This window comes from Polypterus senegalus, chromosome 12 (assembly GCF_016835505.1).
Source record: "Polypterus senegalus isolate Bchr_013 chromosome 12, ASM1683550v1, whole genome shotgun sequence".
Taxonomy (NCBI): domain Eukaryota; kingdom Metazoa; phylum Chordata; class Cladistia; order Polypteriformes; family Polypteridae; genus Polypterus; species Polypterus senegalus.
The window spans coordinates 59,257,403-59,283,790 of record NC_053165.1 but is presented as its reverse complement, the minus strand read 5'-3'; the positions used below and the strand labels follow the sequence as shown (position 1 = coordinate 59,283,790).

The window sequence follows — 26,388 nt, the reverse complement described above, 5'->3', positions numbered from 1 at the left end:
AGCAAATCAGTCAAACATATCTACAGCCTTAGCAACAGCAGTCTGATTGGAGGAGAGTGAAAGCAGCTGGTGCTGATGTGTCCTTCAGGAGCCCTGCTGCAACAGATGAGAAGCTGGCACGAGTCTGCCTGCCCTAATCTGCAGAAAATCAAAAGTCAGCCAAAGTAAGTTGTTCTTTGGGCAACCACAGATGTCAGTTAAGTGGCAGGACTGCAAGAAAACATGGATCATAGTAGGTGTGCAAATGGAAAAAACAGGTCCCAAAAATAGGTGATAAGTAAAATAACACCCAAGAGCCACAGTAAGGAAACGTTTGTTGAAACAACTGTAGGTCTGAAGGAAACATTATTGATTTGTAAAGGAAAAGAGAAGGAATAGCCCACAGTATCAAATCAACAGGTTTTACTTAGAGCCAGTTTTTGGAAAGCAACATGTTTCAATTAGCCCTTGCCCAGTATCTTGTGGCAAAAGGGAATGGCAGGCCACAATTCAGCACTTACCCAAGGATATTAACAGCCCAAAAAACAATACCATGTACCAACACAACACATAATAATAATTTAAAAAAAGCACACGCTACGCATAGCCAATTCTTCATTTTACACTAATATTTCTAGTAAGGAAAAGTTTCAGTAATACAGACCCATTCCTACATTGAAAAATACCCACATGCCCGCTGTTTATTCAGTACACTGTCTTGTTAAATTAGACAAGCTGATTGAAATTACAAAAAATAAATACATTTCTAATATTTTAAGTGTAGATGCTCACAAAGCAGTAGGTTGACTAATAAACAATGAAGTACTTCTTCTTATAGCTACAGTAAGGTATTATATGGTTATGGCCGCCGTGTTAGTCTTTGCCATGGAGACAGTACCAATTTTCTTTTCAATGTGCAAAACCTGGGTTATATAAATAAAAGAACGTGTTCTTTTCTTGTTAGGCAATAGGACAACACCTCACCCTGTGGCACGGATTAATACTTTTTTGCATTAAATTTAAACACATGAGCAAACCGTCTTAAAATAAGAAGGAAACGTAGCAAAACCATAACTGACTGACTAAAATAGTCACATATCTTCCCAAAGCAGAGAGTAGTAGATTGTGTTTATTAATGATTAAAAAAAATGAAACAGCTTCTTCTCCAAAAAAAATAGTCACTGTTACACAGAACCCCCATCACTTGAATGCAAGTGAAACATTTCAGTTTTCATAAAACTTCATAGAGAAGTGTTATCCAGGTTGGTAGCCATGATATCAAAGACACGTTACAGATACTTACAAAAAAAGTATCAGGATTATTTATAAAAAAGCCATGTCCCTGCCTGTTACAAATCAAAGAGCGAGAGATGAGCTAGACCGAGGCCCCATTCCACTCTCCATCCAATATGCTCTTCAGATGATTTTATCAGCATCCATCAATATAAAGGCATATTTAGGAAGTCCTCCCTAGGTTCGCGTAGGGACTTTTAAAAGTTCGGTTAACACTTTCCTTTTTTTTCTGGAAGGCTATTACAAGGGAGGCCAAAGCTCTGCCACTTTTTTGTGTGTGACTTCAGGAAGCCACTGGCAATAAGCAGTCAACAAATCTAGGAAAGAAAACAAAAAAAGGGGTCAAGAGATTGGGAAATGAAAGCAACATTCTCTAACCTAACTACCTTGAGATCTTGATAAAACATGTCATAAACTTACACTTTGGATTTTGTTTCCAGGCAGCAATTAAATTCTCCCTACAGTCCGCTTCTTTTGAGACTAGCGCTGTTAAAAGAACCTCAGTTCGAGGCTGCAGCCTGTCAAGTTTTAAATAAGAAACATTTAGAAAGTTACAAAAAGGAGACAAGTATTAGACCTCTTGTAACCTACCATTAATTACACAAACAGGTGAAAATGAATATACACATAGTACTAAGCAGAAAAAAAAGTTTCATATTGTGTATGTGCTGTGTAAGTGCATAATACACTGCGATTGTGATTTTAGAGAAGAGGTATTTGAATATGTGAAGCATTGCAATTTGTATTCCTAAATTAAAGTACAGTAGCTAACATTGTGCTTCACATGAGAGGCAAAAACAACAAAAAAAAGAATTTATATGCATGACAATCAGAAATGGAACATAGGAAAGGAAAATATTAATGACTCGGCCAAAGTCTGGATCTCAAACACTGCGCACAATAAGAGGAGCAGCATTTCTGTCCAAACAAGTGTGATTGGTTTTTTTTTTTTTTAACTTGAATATTGTTCTACTTATTCAAAGTGTAATGTTAATTTTATAATTCTTCAATAGAATTTTGCATATTGAATAACTTTAGGCAAAAATGAGAGAAAATGAAGTATTATCGCTATAGTTTCTAAGAGGTGCAACTGCTTCTGATGCTAGCAGTGAAGTCTGTCGATTTCAACAGTGTCGTAAAAAAAAAAATCACCTGTAGGAGTCAAATGGAGCTAAATAGGTAAGTTAAGTGCCTTGAGCATGGGAAAGGCACTATATAAATAAAATGTACTATTATTATTATAGGTGGATAAAAATACACACTGAGAAAGAAATAATATCTCTAATTACCCATGTGGTTAGATGGAAGCCATTACAATGCAGTAACACAGCGAAGATATGGAGAACTGTTGGGAAACTAGTGAAGCTTATGCAGGCCAGTAAGATATAGCAAGCAGCCAGAGACAACTTCTGTATATCAAGTAAACCATCAGCCCAGATGATTTCACACTGAATTTTCACTTTTAAAGGCCATATTAGGGTTCAATGGTCAGTGGTGCTGGTGTCTGGCATAAGGCCCGGTAACTTGGTGGTGTGTGGTTCATTATTAACCCCCGGGTTATGTATATAGAGTCCTTTCACTGAGGAAAGGCTCTTTGACGAAAGCTAAAAAAATTAGAACGGTGGAAGAAAGATAATGGCACATGATTATAAAAAAAAGAAAAAGTGTAAAACCCCACCTTAAAGACAGGAGCAAGAGCAACAGGTTTGTATATGTAAGCCATGTATGACAGCAGGCTTTCACTTTGTCAGAAACTTTGTGTGCTCCCTTTGTTTACCTCTCCTTTATCATTTGTGTTAAATTTATCTGTTCATTTTACACAATCCAAGTTCTGTTAAGAATTTTATCTCAGGTGGTGCTCCTTCTTACAAGTAATTAGAACAATTGGTTTAAGGTAATTTTATAATTAATTAACTGAATTAATTAAAGTACAACACTTTCCTAACCTACAGAAAAGGGATTTCATAGACAGTGGAGGACCAGTTCAACCACTACCAATATGTAGCATCCAACTGAATGATGTGGCAACAGCCATTCTTTAGCCAGAACGCTTGCCACAGATTAGCTATTAAGTAATGAAGGAGTGAGAGAGATAGTTAGGTAATAAGGGACAGGGGATGATTATGGGGCCAGAATGACGAGGCCATGGGAGGCAAGTTAGCCAGGACATCACCAAATGGCCTACTCTTTTTGAAAGGTACCCAGGGACCTTTTATGACCAGAAAGTCAGGACCTCTGTTTTATGGGATGGCAGCATTTCTGTAGCACAGTGTCCCTGTCACTGTACTGGGATCCTCACAGAGACCACAGAAGAAGAGCTGTTTGATGGTTTAATGCAAACTGGATGAAACAAAAGTCAAAATTGTGAAATAACAAATGTAAAGTAACTATGCACCAGTGCTTTCCAATCCCCATCCAGTGGAGTTTCTGTTCCTGCAGCTTTGTGATCCAACCACTTTTGCAAATCAGTGAATTATTTTACTTCTAGTTAACATGACTGTACAGTTAGCCAGTATTTTTTCTTTTGTTATTCAACATTTAGATAGGAGCAGCAGTGTGAGATTTACATATATAAGAAATCTAGAATACTACATTTTGCCATAGTTTTAAGTTGGCAACTTTCTTCTGTCTTTTTACCTTTTAGTTGATCCTTTCTGTGGAATCGGCTCCCATAAATTGCAATTAAATAAATGACAATAAACGACAACTGAAGTAGACAGCAGGGCAAATTACACTGAATATCGAAATGCTGTACCCACTTCAGTGTCAGACCCACTAGCATGGTCACCAGCAAATAACTGCATAAATTAATAAAACAATTGGGGAAAAACAAAATAAAAACTAACAATGATGTTCTTAAAATCCATTATATTACACCAATGAAACACACACAAATGGTTATAAAATGTAGCAAACCGGGTTATTAAATTTATGGTATTAAGGCTTTCATCACTGTTCACTGTTAATTGTCAATATTAGGGTATATATAAGGTTGTAAATTCAGCAGAAAAAGTGTATTAATAGGAAAATGAAATTTAAAGTATAGTAAAAATGAAAATATGTATACATTTTTTGTAGATGTAAAGTCTCACACTATTGCTTTTTTCCAAAATGAAGAGAAATAAGATGCTTCAGAAATAAAATGACTCACTGATTGTGAAACTGGTTTAAACAAAACCCAGCAAGCCAAAGGGATCTCCTAAGACCAGGATTGGAAAGCACTAAACTATACTTTTAAAGGTCAGTCTTTAACTCAAGTGCTTAGCTATTTACTTGCATTTATTTTGTAATGTTGTTAGTAATGCCATTTTCCTAGAACTGGTACGTTAAAGGTGAACATGCCAGAAAAACAACAATTATTTTTATAATAAGGTTAGTAACACGCGCTGATACAGCACATTGCCACACCCACCACATGACAAACCAACTCAGGATCCCAGATTAGGACCTGTGTGGAGCCAAGCAACAAGTGACACCTCAGCACCACACTAGTTCAGATGAAATAGAACCATTGTGAGTTTTTTTATGGTGACTATAGGCCAATTCTGCCAGCAACCCCCAGGCTTTTCCCTACTTGCAGGGCTGGATGCAGATTAACGTCATACCCAGGGCAGAGCAATTGCAGGTTAAGGGCCTTGCTCAAGTCACTTTTGACGTTTATGGGATTCGAACCTTCCGATTGCCAGTGCAAATCCCAAGCCTCAGAGCCACCACTCCGCCCAGGTGTTTATAGTAATATTACCATTATTTACATTCGTAAACTTTTTTAACTGTTCATTGCAGAATGTGAAGCAACAATCAAACCAGTGGTACAACATTATAAATCATATTGCTTGGTTATACACTTAATGTTTAAAACTAACAAATGAAAAAATAATTGATCTGAAGGACTAACACTAAAATATGTTTGCTTTTTTTTTAAATAAAATAGAGAAAACTTTATCAAACAGGGATACATTACTTTGTTGATCATAAAACCATACGATTTTTTTTTTTAATTATTACACTGCCTCTGATTTAACAGTAGGCAATTAGGCCACATTAATGTAAAAAAAATACTTGCTGAATTCATCAAGTCACTGTCCAGTTAAAGAACTTTTTGGGGGGTTTAGGCCCCTTTTACCAATTTCCAGACTAATTTAACTCGGACAGGACAGGAGGATGGACATACAAGCATGTCTACAAGCTTTAACCCTATATAAAAACAAACTCACTTTGCCCAACTCTTTAACATGGTGGATGGACTAGATAGCAAGCAACTTCTGAAGGGCTGTAGTTTGGAACAAACCTGGAAGAAAAGAAGAAGACATGTTGGAGACTGTAATAATATAAAAATACATGAAGAAACTGATCACTTAAGCAGAATGTTGACAGCTGACAACTTGCATTGTCAAGTGATATAGTTAACAATGCTTCTAAGAGACAGAATGGGAAAAGCTGTTAAAAACGATGCAAATACACAGTAAAACTCACAGTATCAAAAGTTGTCTAGCAGGTTTTGCGATGGGAGGAATTTGTTCCTTTACACAGAACCCAATGTTACCTATTTTCAAGTTTAAATAAATATATCTGGTTCACAGCAAATGCAGTTAGTGAAAATGGTTGATCTATATTACTGCTCTAAGAAACAGTTTATTACTTATGTTACTGCATGATTAAATAGTTATTTGTGAACATTCTACAAACTACCAGATGTGAGTACAATTTCAAGACACAATTTTTCTCTACACAATTAAGTCCACATCTGCACCCTCCATTAACTTTCACAATAACCTGATCTTTCTCATCTCTGTCATTTCAAATTCTGCTTCATGCTCTGCCTTCACTAGTTACTCGAATATTTCATTGTAAGAATATGTATGTCAATATATTTGATTCTAAGGTAAAAAAGTTTGTTGGCTGTATGCACATTTCTGTATGGAGAAATAGCTGCCAACAAAGAGATTAACATGTTGTTTTCACATGATTTGTTAAACCTTTATACATCTGTTAAGTTGTAGAACTTTGTTAGTAAGAAAAATATATAAAATACAGTTTGGTTCCCAATACCAAATAAAAGCCAAGCGATGAGAAAATTATGGAGTTTGACCACTATTTCTGAAAGTGACACTCACAGAACATGTGTGAACACCACAGTTATGTGAATGGCACGCACAGAATTCATTTTGATTTGGCTGTCAATCTAGCTTCATTTCTATTGCGGGAAACCTTTGAAAACATGTAAATTCCATACAAATGTTACCCCACCCAGTGCACCATTACACCAAGCCCTCACTCTAGTACATTTTTTATGAAATCAAGTTCAAGAGCTCTAATTAAAATTAATCTGGGTAATGTGGGGTATGGACACTTACCTCACCTTCCAATAAATATCTCGCAAAATGTTTGTATTTATCCAGCCCTTGGGGGTAGTCCACCTCCACTGCCGGAAGCTGCCATCCTATTCGGTCTGAATTGGCAAAAATAGATGTATTTTTTCAATTTAAACTATGGATTTTTATATTTAGTGTAAGTCACTAAAATCCCCTTCCCAACAACAAACCCACCCCTTTACAAATCCAGAGTCCACTTGCAATTCCAAGGTTACAGGCTGGAGCCCCACACCAAAGAAAGACACAACATATTTAGGGTAGGACTTCACTTACAGAATGTGCTTTCCCTGTGACACTTCACTTTTCCTGTCTCTTTACAGTATGATGGGCCAGGTGTTTCCAGAGGCTTTCCAAAATGGCTGTACTGAGGAAGAAGAACGGGGATCCACTCTGGCTGCACAACAGATACACCTACAGTTGGAAAAAGGTACTACATTAACCATCCAGTTAAAGCTCTTTCTTAAAAGGTCACATAGATTATTAAAGCACTGGCAACAATGCAAAGCTGCCGGTCACAATCACTAATGGCCCTTTCATCCTTTGGAGTCCAGGACCAATCTTCTTCTGTTAAGTACGTTTGAGACTACAGAAATGAATGGGCTCACCTTTCATGTACATCTTTGAAGTTTCAATTATCTCTTGATAGACAACAAACTCTGGTAGCTCTTTGAAGAGCACAGAATTGGGATGTATGAATACAGGCTCATCCAGGAGGGGAGTCTGTTGATAGATACAGCACAGTCACTGCAGTGTTTGTCATGGTGAAGTGAAAAACAAGTAAATAAAACTAGCAAAGAGTAAAATAATTGCTAATTTTGCTGCTGTAAAATACAAGCACAATAGAAGCATCAGTTGTGAATCTTAGTGGCTCCTGTAAGAATGAAAGGATTAAGGGTGAAAAGGGACCTTAAAATGTTTCACGAGTTTGCACAAAATTGACAAAAACATCTTCTGTGTACAATTTGGCTTAATTTCTCCCTTAGTTAAAAACAAAGTAAGTGCTTGCAATTATACATCTGTAGTTTTTTTTTCAAAGACAGTTCTTTTATTTTAGGTTACTCATAATACAGTGTATCAATTGCTGGCTACTGAACTTGGAACTTTGCGTTTTACAAGTATTGGTCCAGCTAAGCTAAGCACCGCATGAAGCTAAACCATGTAACTACTGCACAAGTTCACTTGATAGTTCATGTTCTACTGAAGGCTTTCATACCTTATAACCATTTTTCCATTTGACATCCAATAACTCTTCTGTACTGATCCTCCTTGCAACATGATCACCTAGTCCTGCCAAAATGATCTGCCTCAGGTAGGTCACCTGTAAATCCGTTGGAGGCTTCATCTTAGGGTCAACAAACAGCTTGGCATCGGAACACACTGAATTCACTGGAATGTGCGTAGGAGAGAAGACTTGTTATAGAGTCAGTTAGCTATAAAAAATCTAATCATCTGTGCCACTTCATAAGAGATTACAGTTCTGGTGATTACATCACAGACACTAATGAACATTTCCATTCTAACACAATTGACCTTAAAAGCACAACAATTAAACACCAAATATCTTAAAATTTCTCATAACAATAAAAAGGTGATTAAAAATTGCAGAAAAATTGTTACCAGTATTTGTGAGCTGCCCCCGCAGCCTGCGGATCTCTACCATGGCTTTGTACCGAAGTCCATTATCACTGCAGAATTTGGATGTACAGCCGGCAAACTCGCAGGCTCCCACTGCACCTGCAAGCAAACACAGACAACATTTAAGCTCAAATTGCTAATTCAGAGAAAACGAAGTAAACATGTATAAACAAGCTGATGTCTGAGAAGTGGTAGATTTTACCTAGCATCACCATTATATCACCAAGTTGCAGAGAGTTTCCCTGACCAGCCCAAATGCGTCTCATCTGCAATACTCTGGCTTTCTTCCCTGTGAGCTTTTCCTTCTCCTCGTCACTAATAATTGGCCTAGAAGCAGAAAGTAAGAGATATGAAATAACTACTTTTCTACCAGTATCAAAATAATATTTAAGCAATTCTTATACTGGACATGTATATCAGAAATCCTTTCTACTGTTACAGAAAAACTGTTTTAAGCCTGTCGCTTTGCAGTGACTTGCTATTCTGGTTTTCAGTACAGTTCACCACCTGCACATGAACAATCTCCCAACTGCCACTACAACCTAAACAAAGCAGCAATTGACATCAGTCCACACATTAAAAAAATTTGTTTTCTATTTTTGTCATGCTGTAAGCTGAAACCTTTCCCTGGTGCATTAAGTACAGCACAGAAAACAATCAAGATCATAATATTTTTCCATTACAAAACACATGCACAAATTAATACAGATTCAACTTACAGATAGCAATTAAACTAATAAGCACATTTTGTATTTGGAAGAAAACCAGCATTATTTGATATAAAAATACTTTAACACACCAAGAACATGTAAGCTACACAAAGGCCACAAATCCATCCCAGCTATGCCTTAAGCTGATGACCACTTTGCCATTCATATTGAGAACATTTCAGTGATATTAAACTAATACATCTTTTACCATAGAGATTCATTTTAGATTTTCATATGCTGATCAAAGATAAACACAAGGCTTGCATCACTGTTGGAACGTGAAATGCACATAGAACTATTTAAGACATCTTTACTGTATGATACATGAAACAAACCAACCTGTCAAATTCCTCAAAGATCTCCCTCACTGTCATGGCAGACACTATAGTGATGACATAAGGCAGGCAGTCATATTGGCGGCCAAGTGCCAACATTTTAGCATAGCGGGGAGCAACAGGAAAGGCTGCCATTACTCTGCCCAAGTGGGTGATAGGACAGCTTAGCTTTGCTCGCTCCAGCTCCTGGTGCCTGAAATTACAGCAGGTGGGTGAGAGTCATGGTTCAACAGATACAACAGAATTCTTTAAACAGTAAAATATGGTAACAATTAAGAAAAGGCCATAAAACATAATATATACAATATTAACATCATCATACGTGCAGGAAAATGTGACAACATCGTATACTACAATGATTAAAAAAACAGATATGTGGTGTTGGAAATAATTAATGAAAGCAACTGTCTCAAAAGATGTTTTAAGAATACCAGTCAATCAATACAAGACTCTCCAGTGGTAAGCAATAACTTTTTTCATCCAAACACATTAAAGCCAGAATATAGATGTGATCATATGAAGTGTTTGTAGAAAGCTTCCAAGTTTGTTTTTTTTTTGGATAGTGATGGCTTATTTTAAATTTTGGAGAAAGATTGTCATGTCTGATCTATTTAACAAGGCTCTGCTCAGCTCAAAGAACTACTGCCATGCCTTGGCCAAAAACCACGTTTTTTTTAAATCCAGCTTTTCGACCCCTAAGCCATAATCTATCTTTATAATAGAAACTGGCGTAATTAAAACTTTATGTTACAATGAGGACAGTACAGAATGTGAAACATTATCTTACGTTGACGAAATCTTTGTGGTCAATTACATGATTTCATCCAAGGGTAGAATTTATGTGAACTTTGCAAACATGGATTAAATATTGAAACAAATAAGGGAATGTAAGGGCCATGAAGTTCATAAGGAGTTTTTCATGCAAATATAGTATTTTAAAAATATGCATCTATTTAAAAAAAAACCCACAAGTGAAACAGAGCAGTATACATGCTCAGCAAACATTATCTGCACTCATCCCCAAATGGACAGCGATACTAGATTTTACCAATATAAAATTACCATCCTACCTGCCAGACTTTGAAGGTTCTTCCAATGCACCCAGACCAATAAGCAGCTCCTCAGCAGCTATCAACACTTCGGATGAGGGCCGGGTTGGGAATGGAAAGTTTATTACCTAGATTGGAGTTGTGAGTATGAGAAGGTAGACTGCACAGAAATAAACTCCAAAGCAGCAGTATAAAATAAATTCCTGAACAAACTGCTCAATGTATATCTCATCCAAAGAGTGAACCAACAAACCACACATTTTCAAATTACCATTAGGCAGTGAACATACACTCACACATGAATTAATTACTTCTCAGACCTTTTCAATGTTCAAGTCCTTCATCTGAAGAACAAGATCATCCACTGGTCGCCGCGTGATCTCTGCCTGTGTAAATTTCTCAAAGTCACCAAAGACTGCAGATGAATACAGTCTGCAAGAACAAAAGAATGAGTTTTAGATAGCATTCAGAGATTAACAGAGTACTTATCTTATAAATTTAAATGCACTTTTTCTCTGTATCCAACTCTCCACTAAATCAGCACAGAGATATTGTAAGATATATTGTGAGAATGGTTGTTATTTGTCAGAATAATTCTACTTGGTGAAATGTCATCCCCTTATGACCTAATGAAAAGTAACATTCTGGTAATGTTGTTTAGCGCAATACAAATACCAGGAACCGTTTGTTATTTGTTGGTTAATAAATTGTCTCAGAGGTACCCCAATAATCTGATGGATAATTTTTTATACTTAGTGAAAATCCATCATCAAAATGAAAAACTACAAGCACAAGACCAGCCCAGGCCTCATTATTTCTTTGAATCTGCTCCAAACTTCAACTGCTGTCTTTCTGAAACCAAGCAGTAGAAGTGCCAAGTACTCACCTATAGCAGTGGCCAGGCTCAGTGCGGCCAGCTCGCCCGGCTCTCTGATTGGCCGAGGCCTGGGATGTCCAAGTGACTTTGAAAGAGGATACTCCAGTGACTCTGTCGTAATATCTCTTTTTCACTTTCCCACAGTCCACAACATACTTGATCCTTGGGATAGTGAGGGATGTTTCAGCTACATTGGTGGCAACAACACAGAGCCTTGTATCAGGAGGTGGTGGGCGAAACACCTGAAAGCCATCACATTAATGAAAAATCAAACCGAAGAGATTATTTATACTATAACACTCACTCCTGTACTGAAATTGCATCATCTGGTATGGCTTGAGGAGCAGGAAGACAAAGGTGCATTGCTGTATAATACCTTTAACAGTTATTATTAAGAAATGCTTAATAGGCTATCAACTGACACTTAAAGAAGTGAAGGCTTAAATTCTGAGCATTACAACTATGTATTAATTGGGGTCATGATCTACATGTATATTTTTTAACTGAAACTTTTACCAAATTAATAAATGTTAAAGGCCAATGTTACAAACATTTCCAGATTTCTTTTGCAATGGATATTATGGCAGACTATGGAAGTAATTTAGAACTAATTAGTGAATAGTAGTGGAGTCTAAATGGTTAATTATATGATATACTGGCCAGTACATTCACCAAGAAACTCAAAACACAAACAGATTTTCAAAAACAGAAATTTGTCTAGATTTGTTTTGACTTGATAAACCACTTTTAAATTGTTTTATGGCATCAAGAGTAAAGGTAAATTTTTTTTAATAATTTACAATTCTGGATTTAACTGAGAGTTAAACAGTATACTAAGATTTTGACACTACTGGCCAAATGATAATTAATTAATTGAAATGTACTCTTATCAAAATACACATTACCTTGGCCTGCTTTTCTGGTGACAACAGGGAGTACAGAGGCAGAACATAGAGGGGCAGAGTAGGGTCCGACTTCATACCTACAATTCAAAACAAAGTTAAATGTACACAGAGATTAGAAAATGTTTTATGTCCAAGTGCCTAATGGTCTTTTTTACTTTAAAGAGTTCAAGCAAGCAATCCTCTTTTCATTAAGAATATCCATCCATCCATTCGTTCATTTTTTAAATATGCTTATCCAGAAGAAGGTCACAGGGAAGCTGGAGCATATCCCAGCAAGCAGGAGCAATTCCTGGATTAAGGAACACTTGCATTCATTAAACTGCCTTTATTCTGCATATACACAATTTGAGCAAAACCCATTCTTATGATTATCTAAAGGTTCAATATTACTTCACATGCCAATTAACATATACATTAAAAATAATGTCCACTGTTAGTTGATGTACCTTCTTCACCAGTGTCATCATCTCCAATATCAAGATCAAGATCTGAATCAAGCAGCTCCTCTTCATCATCAATGCCAGCATCCCTGTCCTCATCTCCCTCATCCACAGGAAGAGCCGAGTAGTTATCAAGATTGATCTTTGGCATAGTCTATACAAAACGATGTTCAGAAATCATCATTTACAATAGACATAACTGGCAGTGTGTGAAATTCCAGGTAATCTCAATTCTAGCCAGACAGACTCAGCTTAATACCCTTTTCTGCATTTACTTTTTCACTTTTCTTCCATCTGACCTTTGCTTTGTAAAGTGTGGGTTAGTGCTGCCTTGCATACTGTACCTATGGATGTCAGAATTTTAGATGGCCTTTCACCACAAACAGGAATACTTTGTTGAAGTAACGAAATGCCACCATCATGTAAAACCATAAGTGAAAATGTAACAGAGTGTCGAGAAAAACAAGAAAGAAAGATCCGGAAGGAGAGGTGTAAAAGTGAATAAATAACAGTCAAAAACTCTTAACCAAATAATCAGCCTTAATAAAAAAGGACGCTTCAATCTCAGTCAAAGAATAGACAAGCAGTTATAAATTAAATATTATTCTTTTCATAATGTTAATCCTTTCACAAATCAGACACTATCGGAGCTATAAGGAGATTTAGCATTTGCTGGGGATGAGAGTGGTTTGTGGCTGAAGAAAAGCAAAAATGTTGATGTATTCTTAGTGTTCTATTGCGCCTGTAGTGTTAGCAGATGCCACATTGTTGCTAAAGTAACTTGCAAATTCAACAAACAAAATGCTGTATTCAAACTATATTTAGTAATAATTCACATTCACTAATGTAACTTGCACATCACCTGAAAGGCAGAACAAAAGTATTGGGCTATAAAAGCTAAAGTTATTGAGTAATTCTGCTGCACCCTAATAAAGAATAGATGTATACTTTTTCTGCCCATAATTGGGTCTATTACAGGATTTATATTTAACTTTGTAGATGTTCTTCAAAGTCATGTTATCACCGGCTATATAATTCTGAAATGGCTTAAAAATGTAAATAAATAAAAACATAACACTTACAGGTGTAATAGCTATGGATACCCACCATGACCTTCATTTGTTTTGTCCTCTTCGGCTTCTTTCTCTCTAATATAGGCTCTTCTGATTCATCCATCTCTGCCATGAGAAGTGGTGTTAATTTTATTAGTATTGTAATGCTAGTTCATCTCAATGATCATGCTAATTCTGGCATGCTGCACTACTTTCCAGATTGTATTCTGGTGTTCATTATGGACTCTGGCAGAAACATTACACAACCACCCACTCTTTTTATTTTTTTTAATCAACATCGGTACAAATAAGACCCCAAACGCTAAGGAAGGCCATTTTGCCAAGCTACAGTTGTGCTTGAAAGTTTGGGAACCCTTTAGAATTTTCTATATTTCTGCATAAATATAACCTAAAACTTCATCAGATTTTCACTGAAGTACTAAAAGTAGATAAAGAGAAACCAGTTAAACAAATGTGACTAAAATATTATACTTGGTCATTTATTTATTGAGGAAAATTATCAAATATTACATATTTGTGAGTGGCAAAAGTATGTGAATCTCACGGATTAGCAGTTAGTTTGAAGGTGAAATTCGAGTCAGGTGTTTTCAATCAATGAGATGCCAATCAGGTGTGAGTGGGCACCCTGTGTTATTTAAAGAACAGGATCTATCAAAGTCTGCTCTTCACAACACGTTTGTGGAAGTGCATCATGGCACGAACAAAGGAGATTTCTGAGGACCACACAAAAAGAGTTGTTGATGCTCATCAGACTGGAAAAGGTTACAAAACCATCTCTAAAAAGTTTGGACTCCACCAATCCACAGTCAGACAGATTGTGTACAAATGGAGGAAATTCAAGACCATTGCTACCCTCCCCAGGAGTGGTCGACCAACAAAGATCACTCCAAGAGCAAGGCGTGTAATAGTCGGCGAGGTCACAAAGGACCCCAGGGTAACTTCTAAGCAACTGAAGGCCTCTCTCACATTGGCTCATGTTCATGTTCATGAGTCCACCATCAGGAGAACACTGAACAACAATGGTGTGCATGGCAGGGTTTCAAGGAGAAAGCCACTGCTCTCCAAAAAAAACACATGGCTGCTCATCTGCAGTTTGCTAAAGATCACGTGGACAAACCAGAAGGCTATTGGAAGAATGTTTTGTGGATGGATGAGACCAAAATAGAACGTTTTGATTTAAATGAAAAGCGTTATGTTTGGAGAAAGGAAAACAGTGCATTCCAGCATAAGAACCTTATCCCATCTGCGAAACATGGTGGTGGTAGTATCATGGTCTGGGCCTGTTTTGCTGCATCTGGGCCAGGATGGCTTACCTTCATTGATGGAATAATGAATTCTGAATTTTATCAGAGAATTCTAAAGGAAAATGTCAGGACATCTGAACTTAATCTCAAGAGAAGGTGGGTCATGCAGCAAGACAACAACCCTAAGCACACAAGTCGTTCTACCAAAGAATGGTTAAAGAAGAATACAGTTAATGTTTTGGAATGGCCAAGTCAAAGTCCTGACCTTAATCCAATCGAAACTTTGTGAAAGGACTTGAAGCGAGCAGTTAATATGAGGAAACCCACCAACATCCCAGTGTTGAAGCTGTTCTGTATGAAGGAATGAGCTAAAATTCCTCCAAGCCGGTGTGCAGGAGTGATCAAACGTTACCGGAAATGTTTAGTTGCAGTTATTGCTGCAAACGGGGGTCACACCAGATTCTGAAAACAAAGGTTTACATACTTTTGCCAATCAAAAATATGTAATATTCAATAATTTTCTTCAATAAATAAATGACCAAGTATAATATTTTTGTCTCATTTGTTTAACTGGTTTCTCTTTATCTACTTTTAGGACTTGAGTGAAAATCTGATGATGTTTTAGGTCATATTTATGCAGAAATATAGAAAATTGTAAAGGGTTCACAAACTTTCAAGCACAACTGTACTCAATAAGCCAAGACAAAGAGTATCCATATATATATATATATATACCTTCAGGTTTTTTGTTTGGTTTGAAAGGGAAGGCCCTCCGCAGCCTCCTGCACAATGAGTGCACCTCTGCCTGCCCTGTCAAAAACACTAAGATGCCACCTTAAAAAAATGAGAAGAAGAAAGGAATTGAAAGAGGACCACTACGTCAACATTTCTTACTAATAAACTTGTCCTTATGAATTTTTCAAAAATAAAAATGTATATATTAGCATCACAAACAGGACAAGCAGTATATAAAACAAATTCAGATAAACAGGAAACAGATAACACGTGAAATCAGACAAGTTAGTTCAAATTATATTAAACTACAAAGCAGTTGTCTTCGTCCTCATTTCATTGCAGCGCTCTGGCAGTAGTAAATAAAGAAATACCGCTTGCTATTAAGAAGTAAATAATTTTATGAACAAGGATTCTAAAAATTAAGATTTCTCCCCAGGTAAAATTATGATCACTTTGTTTTTTTGGTATTATAATCCAGAAATATAAGAAGTAGATTTCCTATTATTTCGATGTAGTGTATGGACCTGAGGCACTTCTTAGATTGTGGCAGTGACCAGTACCCTGAAATCAAATCATATCAGATTCAGATCACTTAGGATAGCGCAACATTTGGACAAGATTTGTCATTGTCCAGCCCTTTGTCTCCATAGTGAAACATTTTTTTCTCATACAGGGTTTTGGGATGCTTGATTCATACATGTTAACATCCATTACCAACCCACGTCAATCAGCTGGCTTTAGACAAGGGGCCAGCCCATTACAGAGCAAAGTGAAAGACACCCACACTCACTGACTTTAAGCCAATGCAGAATAACCTCTTTTGATTGTGGGCAGTTAATCTAAAGTACACTTACAAGTACAGTATATACATAGTGAGGCTTAACACAAGATACAATATGAATAATTCACACCAAGCAGTAACTACTAGGACAAAGAACATATGTAGTCTGACTGATACTTAAGTACCAGGTATACTGTATATACTTACCAACCCAGCAAAACTCACATAAAGCAAGAAGGTTTTTCTTTTTACTTATTTCCACATTGCGGGCAACATTTCAGTTTGGCTCAGTAGCACCATTTAAAGAGTACAACTAAAGTACACAATGCTGGACACACTATATTTACCTACCCAGTAAAACTGTTGTGCAAAAGAATAGATGAGACAGAAATACACAAAAAGCAGCCGTAAGAGTTGCTCATGCAACACAAAGTATTAGATTTGCTTTCTGTATTGTTTATTCACACACCAGGCAAAACGAAATGGATGAGATGCGATTCCATCACAAGGGAGAAATTAGGTCAATTCATTGTCACTAATCCACATAACAGCTTCTATTTAAGCTACAACAGGAATTTTAATGCACACATTAAAAAGAGCACATTCCAGGATCTTTATTATTTGTTTAATTGGTTTGCTTTGAACAAAGATAGTATTTGATAGTCAAAATGCTAATTAAATAACTGTAATGTGTGAAATAGAATTCTTGCTTTTATGCTGAGCAAAATTACAATTTTGACAATACTGACAAAGTCTTTATGATTTAAATCCTTTATTTACGCTCCTCTTGAATGAAGGGCAAATATTGTATATTTTTCCCCCTCTTTTCTTTTATTGTTTAAAAAAATTAAAATCAAAGTACTCTGTTGTATAAGAGAGTGTAACATTTTAATAAGGTTACTTCTTCACAAATCTTATAAATCAATGGTCCCTAGTCAAAAGTAAAGCAAAAGATATATTTTTAACTGACTGTGACATACTTGCTGCTGGCACTAAATGTTCATGCCTTCTATTTTCTATTGTGAAAGTGAACTGGATATCCCACTTGGACCCCAACTCTTTTCTTTCTTGTTTAAAAATACAAAGTACAAAAAAAAAGTATATATCTTGTGAATGCGGTGGCAAGATGAACGATAGATTTGAGATGGAGCAGCCAAGCAGTCAGATGGTGGTTTAAAAACCCCATCACCCCAATAATGCTTTGTAGCAACTATTAATGGATGGTGTCCATCCCCAAAAAATACATCAATTTATAGTTTTATAAATATATACATTTATAGAAAATTCTCTAATCTTTACAAATCTTGTATAGCATGGAGGAATCCAGAAATGCCCCAAGACCACTACAAACTTTTATCCATATTTTGTTTAAACAATGTGGTGTAAAATAATTGTAGAAACAGAATTGCAACTGTACTTTATTTACAAGACCCTTTGAATTAAAAAAATATTATTTTACTCTTCCAATGGGCAATTTTTAATATTTACTGTTGAAATCAAGAATAAAGGCATTTAAACTAGCTAATGTTAAAAAATGATATAATTTACTTGTCTCCTCAGCGCTCAATATATTCTTGCATTTATTTTAGAATAATTCTGCATTACATGAAAACTCAACGCACCGATTCTTTCAACAATCCCAGATATTTTCTTCTTCTTCTTCTGTTCTGCAACTATTCAGGTGTACAGAGTTTGGGGGACATAACTAGGCACTGCAGTGCAGTATACCAGAAATAGTACATTGGTATAGCATTTGTAAGGTGTTTGCATGTTCCTAAGATTTAACTGTAACAATGAAACCAATTTTACCAAAGTGATGATTATGTTTCTTGAATAGGTAACTCTTTTCCAATTCAAACTGAGCTACCTGTATAAACTATGCTACATTTGGGATACAGATTTAGACTCAATGCAACATTCAACATTAACAACACGAGGATCTAAATTATACTTCTCCAAGTTTATACTCAATCTACTATTAAAATACCTAGAACGTCCGTAAATGCTTTTTAAGCTGTAAATTCACTGTTCTTGCAATCAGTTTTTTACACTTCTCCCTGAATACATAAAAAAAAGTTACCTGGCGGCAACATACGATGGATCTTGCTGACCTTCCTGAAAGTCTCACCAACGTAGTCCTCAATGGGAGTGCGCTTATTGAAGTGAATAGTAACTGGAAACTGCCGGGCATCAATCTGAAGGCAATTATTATTAAATAAAACTTTATTAAAAATTTAAACACAATACAACAAGAATTTCTTACAATCACTCTAGAGTATGGTTTTCTAATTACCAATTTATTCTACTATCTTATGTTATCTAATACCATCTTAAAAGGGTTAGTGGCTTGCTGGCCTCCCTTTAATATCTGTGTAATATTTTTATTATATTTTTTTATTGTCTTTAATGTGTCCAAAAAAGACAATAGAATGAAAAATGGCCTCCTAAGACATGCATGACAACACTGCAAAATTATTTATGGTAACAACTCTTAATTACAAACCAACTACCTTTATGACAGGGGGTGGAGTAGGAAAGAGGAGAGTATTCTCTGTGAAGTCCTCAACCCGGAGCGTAGCAGACATAATGATAAGCTTTAAAGGCTGCCCCTTCTTTTCAAATGAGAGACAAAATGTGCAAAGGTTATAGTGCTTCAAGACCAAATGCCAAATTGTGACAAATTACATCTTCTCTACTACCATAATTCTTAACAATTAATTCTTCTCAAGTACCACTGTACATAGCATGCAAGCAGTGAAACCAAAAGCCTCCCAAAATGCAGTTGTACAAAAACACTATTTAAGCTGTGACAAAGACTCACACATAGTACATTTACTATTAGTAGAGGGTAAATGTTATACAGGAATTTTCCCTAGTACACAAATTAATTAGATAGATAGATAGATAGATAGATAGATATTTTATTAATCCCAAGGGGAAATTCACATAATCCAGCAGTAGTATACTGATACAAAAAACAATAATAAATTAAATAGTAATAAAAATGCATGTAAAAGCAGACAATAACTTTGAAAATTGCAACACTACATAAATTGAATCTAATAAAACCAAAACACTTAAACAATGTTTGCACATAACCTACCTTATTACGAAGGGGCACAATTCGAGAGAGAAGACCGATTAAAATATCTGTATATACACTTCGCTCGTGAGCCTCATCTATAATTACAACACTGTATTTTGTGAGCAAGAAATCCTGAAATTGATAAGAAAAAAGAAATCTAAAATATAGTAACAGAAAACCAAAATTAAGTTCAAAGTGGAAGAGCAGGTAAATATTTAGACAATTACAGATATATCTCAGTCTGCTGAACAACACACCTTTTGGATCTCTTTCAGCAAAACTCCATCTGTGAGAAATTTGATTTTTGTATCACTTGTAACATTTCCTTCATATCGGATTTGATATGAAACTATCCTGTTAAAATGATACCACAGTCAGTTTACTGATTAAAAAAAAAAAATCTGTCATGGGAGCAGGTCTACAGCAAGCTCACCTGTTTGAAAGGTTCATTTCCCTGGCCACTCTTTCGGACATGCTCACTGCCGCAACACGCCGAGGTTCAGTGATGCAGATGATTTTATCACTCCTGAAATGAATGTATACATTAACTATTTATTAATATATAAAAATAACAATATGTGGGTAAATCAGAATTTTTACTTAGCCCACCCCTAAGCCAAGGTTTTGGAAAATTCTAATTTTCTGTGCAATTTCTTGTCAAGGTCTGATGACCCCAGCAAGTTAGGCATATTAGGTATAGGGTTCACATTATTAAATACAAAGCTAATCAGCCTTTAAAGAATGTCGTTACATGTAGATTAAATGTTTAATCAAAGGAAGCTAGTTTATCATTTTGTTGTAACTTATACCTTATCTTCATAAATTTTAAATGCACTATTTTTCTCCTTCCATAACCATTTTTTAATGTACTTCGATGTTTTGAATAGACACCCCTTAGATGGTTTCTTTCGATTTCTATGTAGAAATGGGCACTGGCTCACATAACAGTTAATTGGGGGGCTGGGACTGAGAACTGAACATATAGATGTGCACTATATGGTTTAAATCTAATTTTGTTTAACAATGTTATATCATCCTTCCAATTTGTTTGATTTAACTTTGTAGGGGCTGAGGGACAAAGCTTTGTATGAAGATATAATAAAGACTAACCTACGTTAAGTTTTACATCCTTAACTCCTAAACAACTTTTCTTGCTAGTAATATTCATTTATTTTCATAAATATCAGTAATAACCAAAACACCCATGTAGGTGTTCAAAACATTAAACCAGTTTAATTCATGTAGGGTATCCATCATTAAAACATACCTTGCATAGCCAGCTTCATACAGGAATTGTGGCACCTGGGTTGTCTTACCACTTCCAGTCTCCCCACAGAGAACTACAACCATACTTCCCTTAATAGCTTCCATGATAACCTGTTCCTCTGACAGAATAGGAAGCTTCAGCCGAGCAACCTGAAGTAAAAGAGCAGAAAGTATGTCCCTTAGTACCTAGCATTATCTTCTGGTCAAAGCCAAGGAGAAAGAAGAACCAGAGTAACTGCAGTCAAAAACAAATATGCTGTGTCACAAGGATGAGGAGTATAAAAGTTAATTAGTGAGTGTAGGTTTAGAAGACAAAGTTGCATGCAGCCTGCTTGTGCTATGTGACCAGATAATCTCAAACAATTATGTAAATTAACAGGTTTGCAGCTAGATCAGATTCAAAATGCTTTTGAATTCCAGATTCTGTACAAAGCAGGAAAATGCATGTCACATGGTTAGTGCCCCACACCTTTAAATGCAGAAGATAGAGTGTGAATCAAACAGACACTCATTCCAAGTACTATAATGTGCATTCTGAATGTTCCAGTCACCTTACACATATAAATCATAACCAACCTCGATTTCTGGCAGCCTATCCACAGGGATATAAACAGCAGGATCTGAAGGTGCTTTCGCTGAAGACAGGTTTAATAGTGTCGATTTCCCTGACCCGTCAGGTGGGCTTTCCTTTTGAAAATTAACACTTTCCTTCATCTTTTCTTCAACTACTTCAATTGCTTGGGTGATAGTCTCAACCTGTCTGTCGTTTTGCATTTCTTCATCATCAGAGCTATCAGATGTTGTACTGCTCTCTGATGCTACAGTGCACTCCTCCTCATCATCATCTTCTTTTCTCCGTCTTCGTTTTCGGTTCGCTCCACTAACACTACTGATCTTGGCTGGCCCTTCAGTTTCTGCTTCCTCATCAACTCTAAATAAAAAAAAAAATACTTTTCAGAAGGGCTGAGATTTTTACAGCTTACTAAAACATCAAAAGTCAAATTGAATCCGTTTCAAAAAGAAAGTACCTTTCATAATTAATAAGAAAAACACATTACCAATTCCAAAAAAAACTTTCAGCTAGCCTTGTTATTTTAATTATTGAACCCTTACTGACAATGTTAAGCGGCCAAACTGAGAGCGTCTTCTATTCACAATAAAGCCGACTTGTGCGAGTTGCTTCTTGAAAATCTGCACAGCCTGCTTACCCAACAACACACATTAAAAAGTGGTGCCCCATAATAAACACAGACACTACTGCCTATGTATACCTTAGTGACAATGAAGTGAGATTTTCTTTTCTTTTTGCTTAATAGATACTACTATATTCTTTGCTAACACAGGAAGGGGCAGCTCTGAATTAGTTAAAAATAACCAGTTATCAGAAAGCACAAATTCACAAATGAACATACAGAAAACCCAGTTTTACAGGAGGTACATTACAGTTTGGTGTGATAAAGACGTTTGCCAGTTCCCAGTTTGGAGGTGGTGAACAGGAGCTTCATCTCTGCTTCAGTGGCTTGAACAGCAGCTAATTTTTCAAGGATATCTGACCGCTGATAATAAAATGTGTGCATAAATTAAACTTAAAAAAGGTTCTGACAAACTGCAGAAAAAAACAATAATACTCAAGATTATTAAAATATCATTTTTTGAGGATTTCTCCTCACAGATAACAAAATATATTTATATATATATATATATATATATATATATATATATATATATATATATATATATATATATATATATATATATATATAGCCTTGTTAAAGTAAAAAGAATTCTATTACCTGAGATCTTTTTTCTTTTTTCTCCAACACCTTTTGTAGGAGTTTCCTTTGTTTTTTAGTGAGGGGAGCCTTTTTTGGTGTAGCTGTTTGTTGAACTTTGCTTTTCTTTGGTTTTGCCGCTGGGAGAACAAGGGCATTGCATTCATCCACACCTTTTAATGACTGTCCATCTTGGGAAGAAACAAAACTTGTAAATGTACTGATTCCCTGATGTAGGTTTGTACCCACTTCCAAATAAAAACCAAAAGGATGATCTAATTAATGTACTCTATTCAACAAATGCTGAATAAACAAATACAAGGCAGTCCAGTGCATTAGCTGCAGGAGTTACTGCATGTCAAAGTCATAAGAAAACTTAAAAGAGAAAATATAAAATGACAAGTTACAAGATAAAGGTTAGAAAAGTACAGCTTTTCTTGAGTGGTTATACCTATCCAGTACTTAAAAAGCTTACCTTGCAACTCAATCTGTATATTGAAGCTAGGCTCTGGCAGTTTATTGTTTGGTGGCTGAGAACGCCCTTTTCTGTTGTGTTTCATTCTCAATTTCCCCATCTTCTAGACCCTACAATGAGCACAGGCCAAGAAAAAAAAGCTTTATTATCCAAATTACTATAGAATTTACAGAAATAGCCTAGAATGTTTATCATGCATTTAAGCAATAGCATTAATTTATTGTTCTATGCTAATAACATATTGGAATAGTGAATGTCACATATTCAGGTACAGTATACCAAATCAAAAAAATATCTATTACACATATCGAAACATATGATAGAAATGTAACAAAAGTCTCTTTTGAAACCAAGCTGTTTATTTGAAAAAGCTTATTTTACTGATACGTCAACAATGGTAGTGAAAACATATGGACACGATAACCCATCTATCCATTGCCTGAATTTAGTCACACTTAATTGAAGTTAGGTGCTCAGGGACCAAAACATATTATAGTAGCTCTGGGAACAAAAAAAAGGAACCAACCTTAGTCCTTCAAAGGGCATAGTAACACCACTTAATGTAGCATTCATGTCCTGGAAAAGTGGAACGAAACTTGGACTTCTCAAAAATAACACTCACTAAGCCAGAACTGGACTGTGCATAAAAACACACAGACAGTGACTCGGTGAGGCTTTAAACCTAGTATGTCCTCCTGCAACTACTGGCCCTTCCTAAGCAGAGCTCCACAACATTTTAATATATGTCATGTCATGTCATTTTCTAACTCGCTTAATCCAGGATCAGGGTTGCCTTGGAGTGTTTGGAGCTTATCCCAGCTAGCATAAGGTGCAAACAAACCCTGGACAGGGCACCAGTCCATTGCAGGGCAAACACACATACACTAGTGCCAATTTAGTGTTGCCAGTTCACCTACTTTTGGAAACTGAGGCACTCAGAGGAAACCCAAGCTTACACAGGGAGACCTGGGGCCCTGGTCTCCTTACCATGAGGCAGAAGTGCTACTACACACTTCATGGTGTGATTAGGAATACTATGATGTAGTATTTAGAAAATATTACAATTAAGACATAACACCACAAAACTGATAAAGCAGAATATGTGTTTGTTAATCACTTAGCTTACATATTATCCAGCTGTACAGTTGAGAATTTGTACAAAGCCTCTGTCCTGCTGCACATTTAAAGCTATGTAAAATGACAGCTATAAGAAAACCTACCATTAGTAAATAAAAACTATACACTTAAAATAAGTTATTTCACAGATTTCCAGCTTACATGTAACAAAATATGTATTTTTTTTCTTTTAATAACTACTAGCTATTACTTTTAACATATTTCACTTTCATTAAATTCCTAACTGAGCACATACTATAACTCGAAATAACCACAACTACATATATTTCTATGATAAATTCAGCTTTTCTACAGTGTTTTTTATTTTATAAACATTAAGGAAATCACATAAAATGAGTTGTTAACTAAGCAACGCTGAAAAATGATTTGACATCCTTGTATATAATTTTGAATTGGCAAGCTTTGGTTTGTTTCTGTACCACTCTGAAAATTACTAAACTCCTCGTACCTTCAATGTTTCTACTTTGAAAAGAAGTTAGCTATGCAGAGAACGTAATAATTTTTTTTTTTGCATCATACAAGTGTATTTTCACCGATTTCACAAGAAAATTTTGAACTGGACACATATTGACATTTTGAATTTAAATTTGTGCTGTCTGCTCACTGATCGTGGCGCTTAAGAGTGGTGACACACTGCATGTTGATTAGCACATACAGTACAAGTATGAATTGCACACTACACGTGACAACAGTGACCCTATAAACCTATTGCCTGTGCTCTACCTGTAAAAAAAATTAATTCAAGTGCACTGTAGGTTTCTACTAGAAAAGCACATTAAATGCCTGTCCATTATAAAGAGGCACTATATTAAATGTGTTTGTTTACGCTAGCATTTTGCTGTTATCAGGAGAGTAGAATTGCATCCATACTTCTCACTCACTGCGTAACCCTAAAAAAAGGCATACCAGTTCGTACTCGAAAAGTAAAAAAGTATACATACACACCAAGTACATAAATATATAGGTACACGGTTACATAAGGACATAGCTGTAGTTTATACATTTCTAAACTTGCAGTATTCATAATAGAAAGGCATATTTTATGACACACTGGATCGAGACTGGACTATATACTGTGTGTACTATTCTCAGATTTATTTTTAGTTCGAGACCCTTTTTCTAATTAAATGTTTAGATATTTTTTCAATAAATTGCAAAAAATAAACAAATGCAAATTGGATCTGATAATATAGACAACATCGAACATGAGCAAGGGAAACAGAAGACATTCTCTGGAATCCGTACAAAGACAAGCACGAGTAAACGACAGAAACTATATTGAGACGTTCTAGCAAGATACAATCAAGCAGCTCGACTTTACTATGCTGGAACCCTATTTGAAACTGTCAACAAAATAAACACATATTCTTTCAAACGCATACAACCGATTATAGATAGACGGAACAGTATTTTGTTTGCTACCCGCTACTAACTTCCCTGACCGATGCCACTGTAGTACATGGAGACACCAGACCCCCCACCTTGACTAATTTTACCCTCTGTCCAAATTGAAGCAAACTTCACGGACTCACCGAACTCGTGAGACAGGCAGGTTAAAGACAAATCCTGCACTTTATGGAAAAAGAACAGACGATCGCCATCAAGTACCCTGTCATGCAGCACTACAACACTCACATGTTGCTACGTCGTGCCGTGGGGCTGTGTGGGTAGTAATGCGCCGGCTGCTCCTTATACTTGCGAAAAAGGTTCCGGCAAAAAACTGTTTCTCAAACTATTGAACATGAACTACGCGGATCCATCGTTGTTGATGATGGGCACGGATCAATATCCGAAGAAATATTAATCAATATTAATTATGTATTTATTTATTTTTAACCCGCGTAGTCAAATGCAGAGCTGCAGAGGTATGTCGTTTGTATCAGCAGCAACAAACTGACAACAAACACCCACTCCTGGACGGGACACGTCCGGACGCCATTAAAGGTGTGATTTTTTTTCTTTTTTTTAAACCAAGCATATTTTGATGCCCACTATATAACATATTTAATGAGTGTTGTGATTTTCAACACTTGAAAATTAAAATTACAAGACATTTGATAGTTCTCTGTCAAATGTTATGGTTCGTAAAGATGTTGTTCTTGTACATTCCTGAAAATTGATCTGCGGCTACACTCTTAACATTAAAGGTGCCATAGGGGGAACCATTGTTAGTTCCCAAAAGACCTATCCAAATAAAGGCCCCAGAAAGCGAGCCGCAAACCAGC

At 36.1% G+C, this 26,388-nt stretch overlaps 1 protein-coding gene across 1 annotated transcript; it reads right to left on the bottom strand.

Annotated features, from left to right (window-relative positions):
- Window positions 1-387: 387 nt before the first annotated feature.
- Window positions 388-25,838, bottom strand: dhx37 (DEAH (Asp-Glu-Ala-His) box polypeptide 37). Its single transcript, XM_039771591.1, has 28 exons — window positions 25,696-25,838; window positions 23,027-23,136; window positions 22,573-22,742; window positions 22,223-22,335; window positions 21,356-21,710; window positions 20,781-20,929; window positions 19,947-20,039; window positions 19,771-19,867; window positions 19,532-19,645; window positions 18,939-19,040; window positions 18,509-18,623; window positions 15,648-15,746; window positions 13,703-13,773; window positions 12,602-12,749; window positions 12,156-12,232; window positions 11,260-11,492; window positions 10,694-10,805; window positions 10,395-10,501; window positions 9,329-9,517; window positions 8,482-8,606; window positions 8,262-8,378; window positions 7,858-8,030; window positions 7,250-7,364; window positions 6,918-7,055; window positions 6,627-6,721; window positions 5,487-5,560; window positions 1,693-1,790; window positions 388-1,589 (listed from the first exon to the last, which is right to left on the bottom strand). The coding sequence occupies exons 2-28, from the start codon at window positions 23,124-23,126 to the stop codon at window positions 1,513-1,515; spliced, it is 3,456 nt and encodes a 1,151-aa protein (XP_039627525.1). The 5' UTR covers window positions 23,127-23,136; window positions 25,696-25,838; the 3' UTR covers window positions 388-1,512.
- Between the last annotated feature and the right edge of the window lie 550 nt (window positions 25,839-26,388).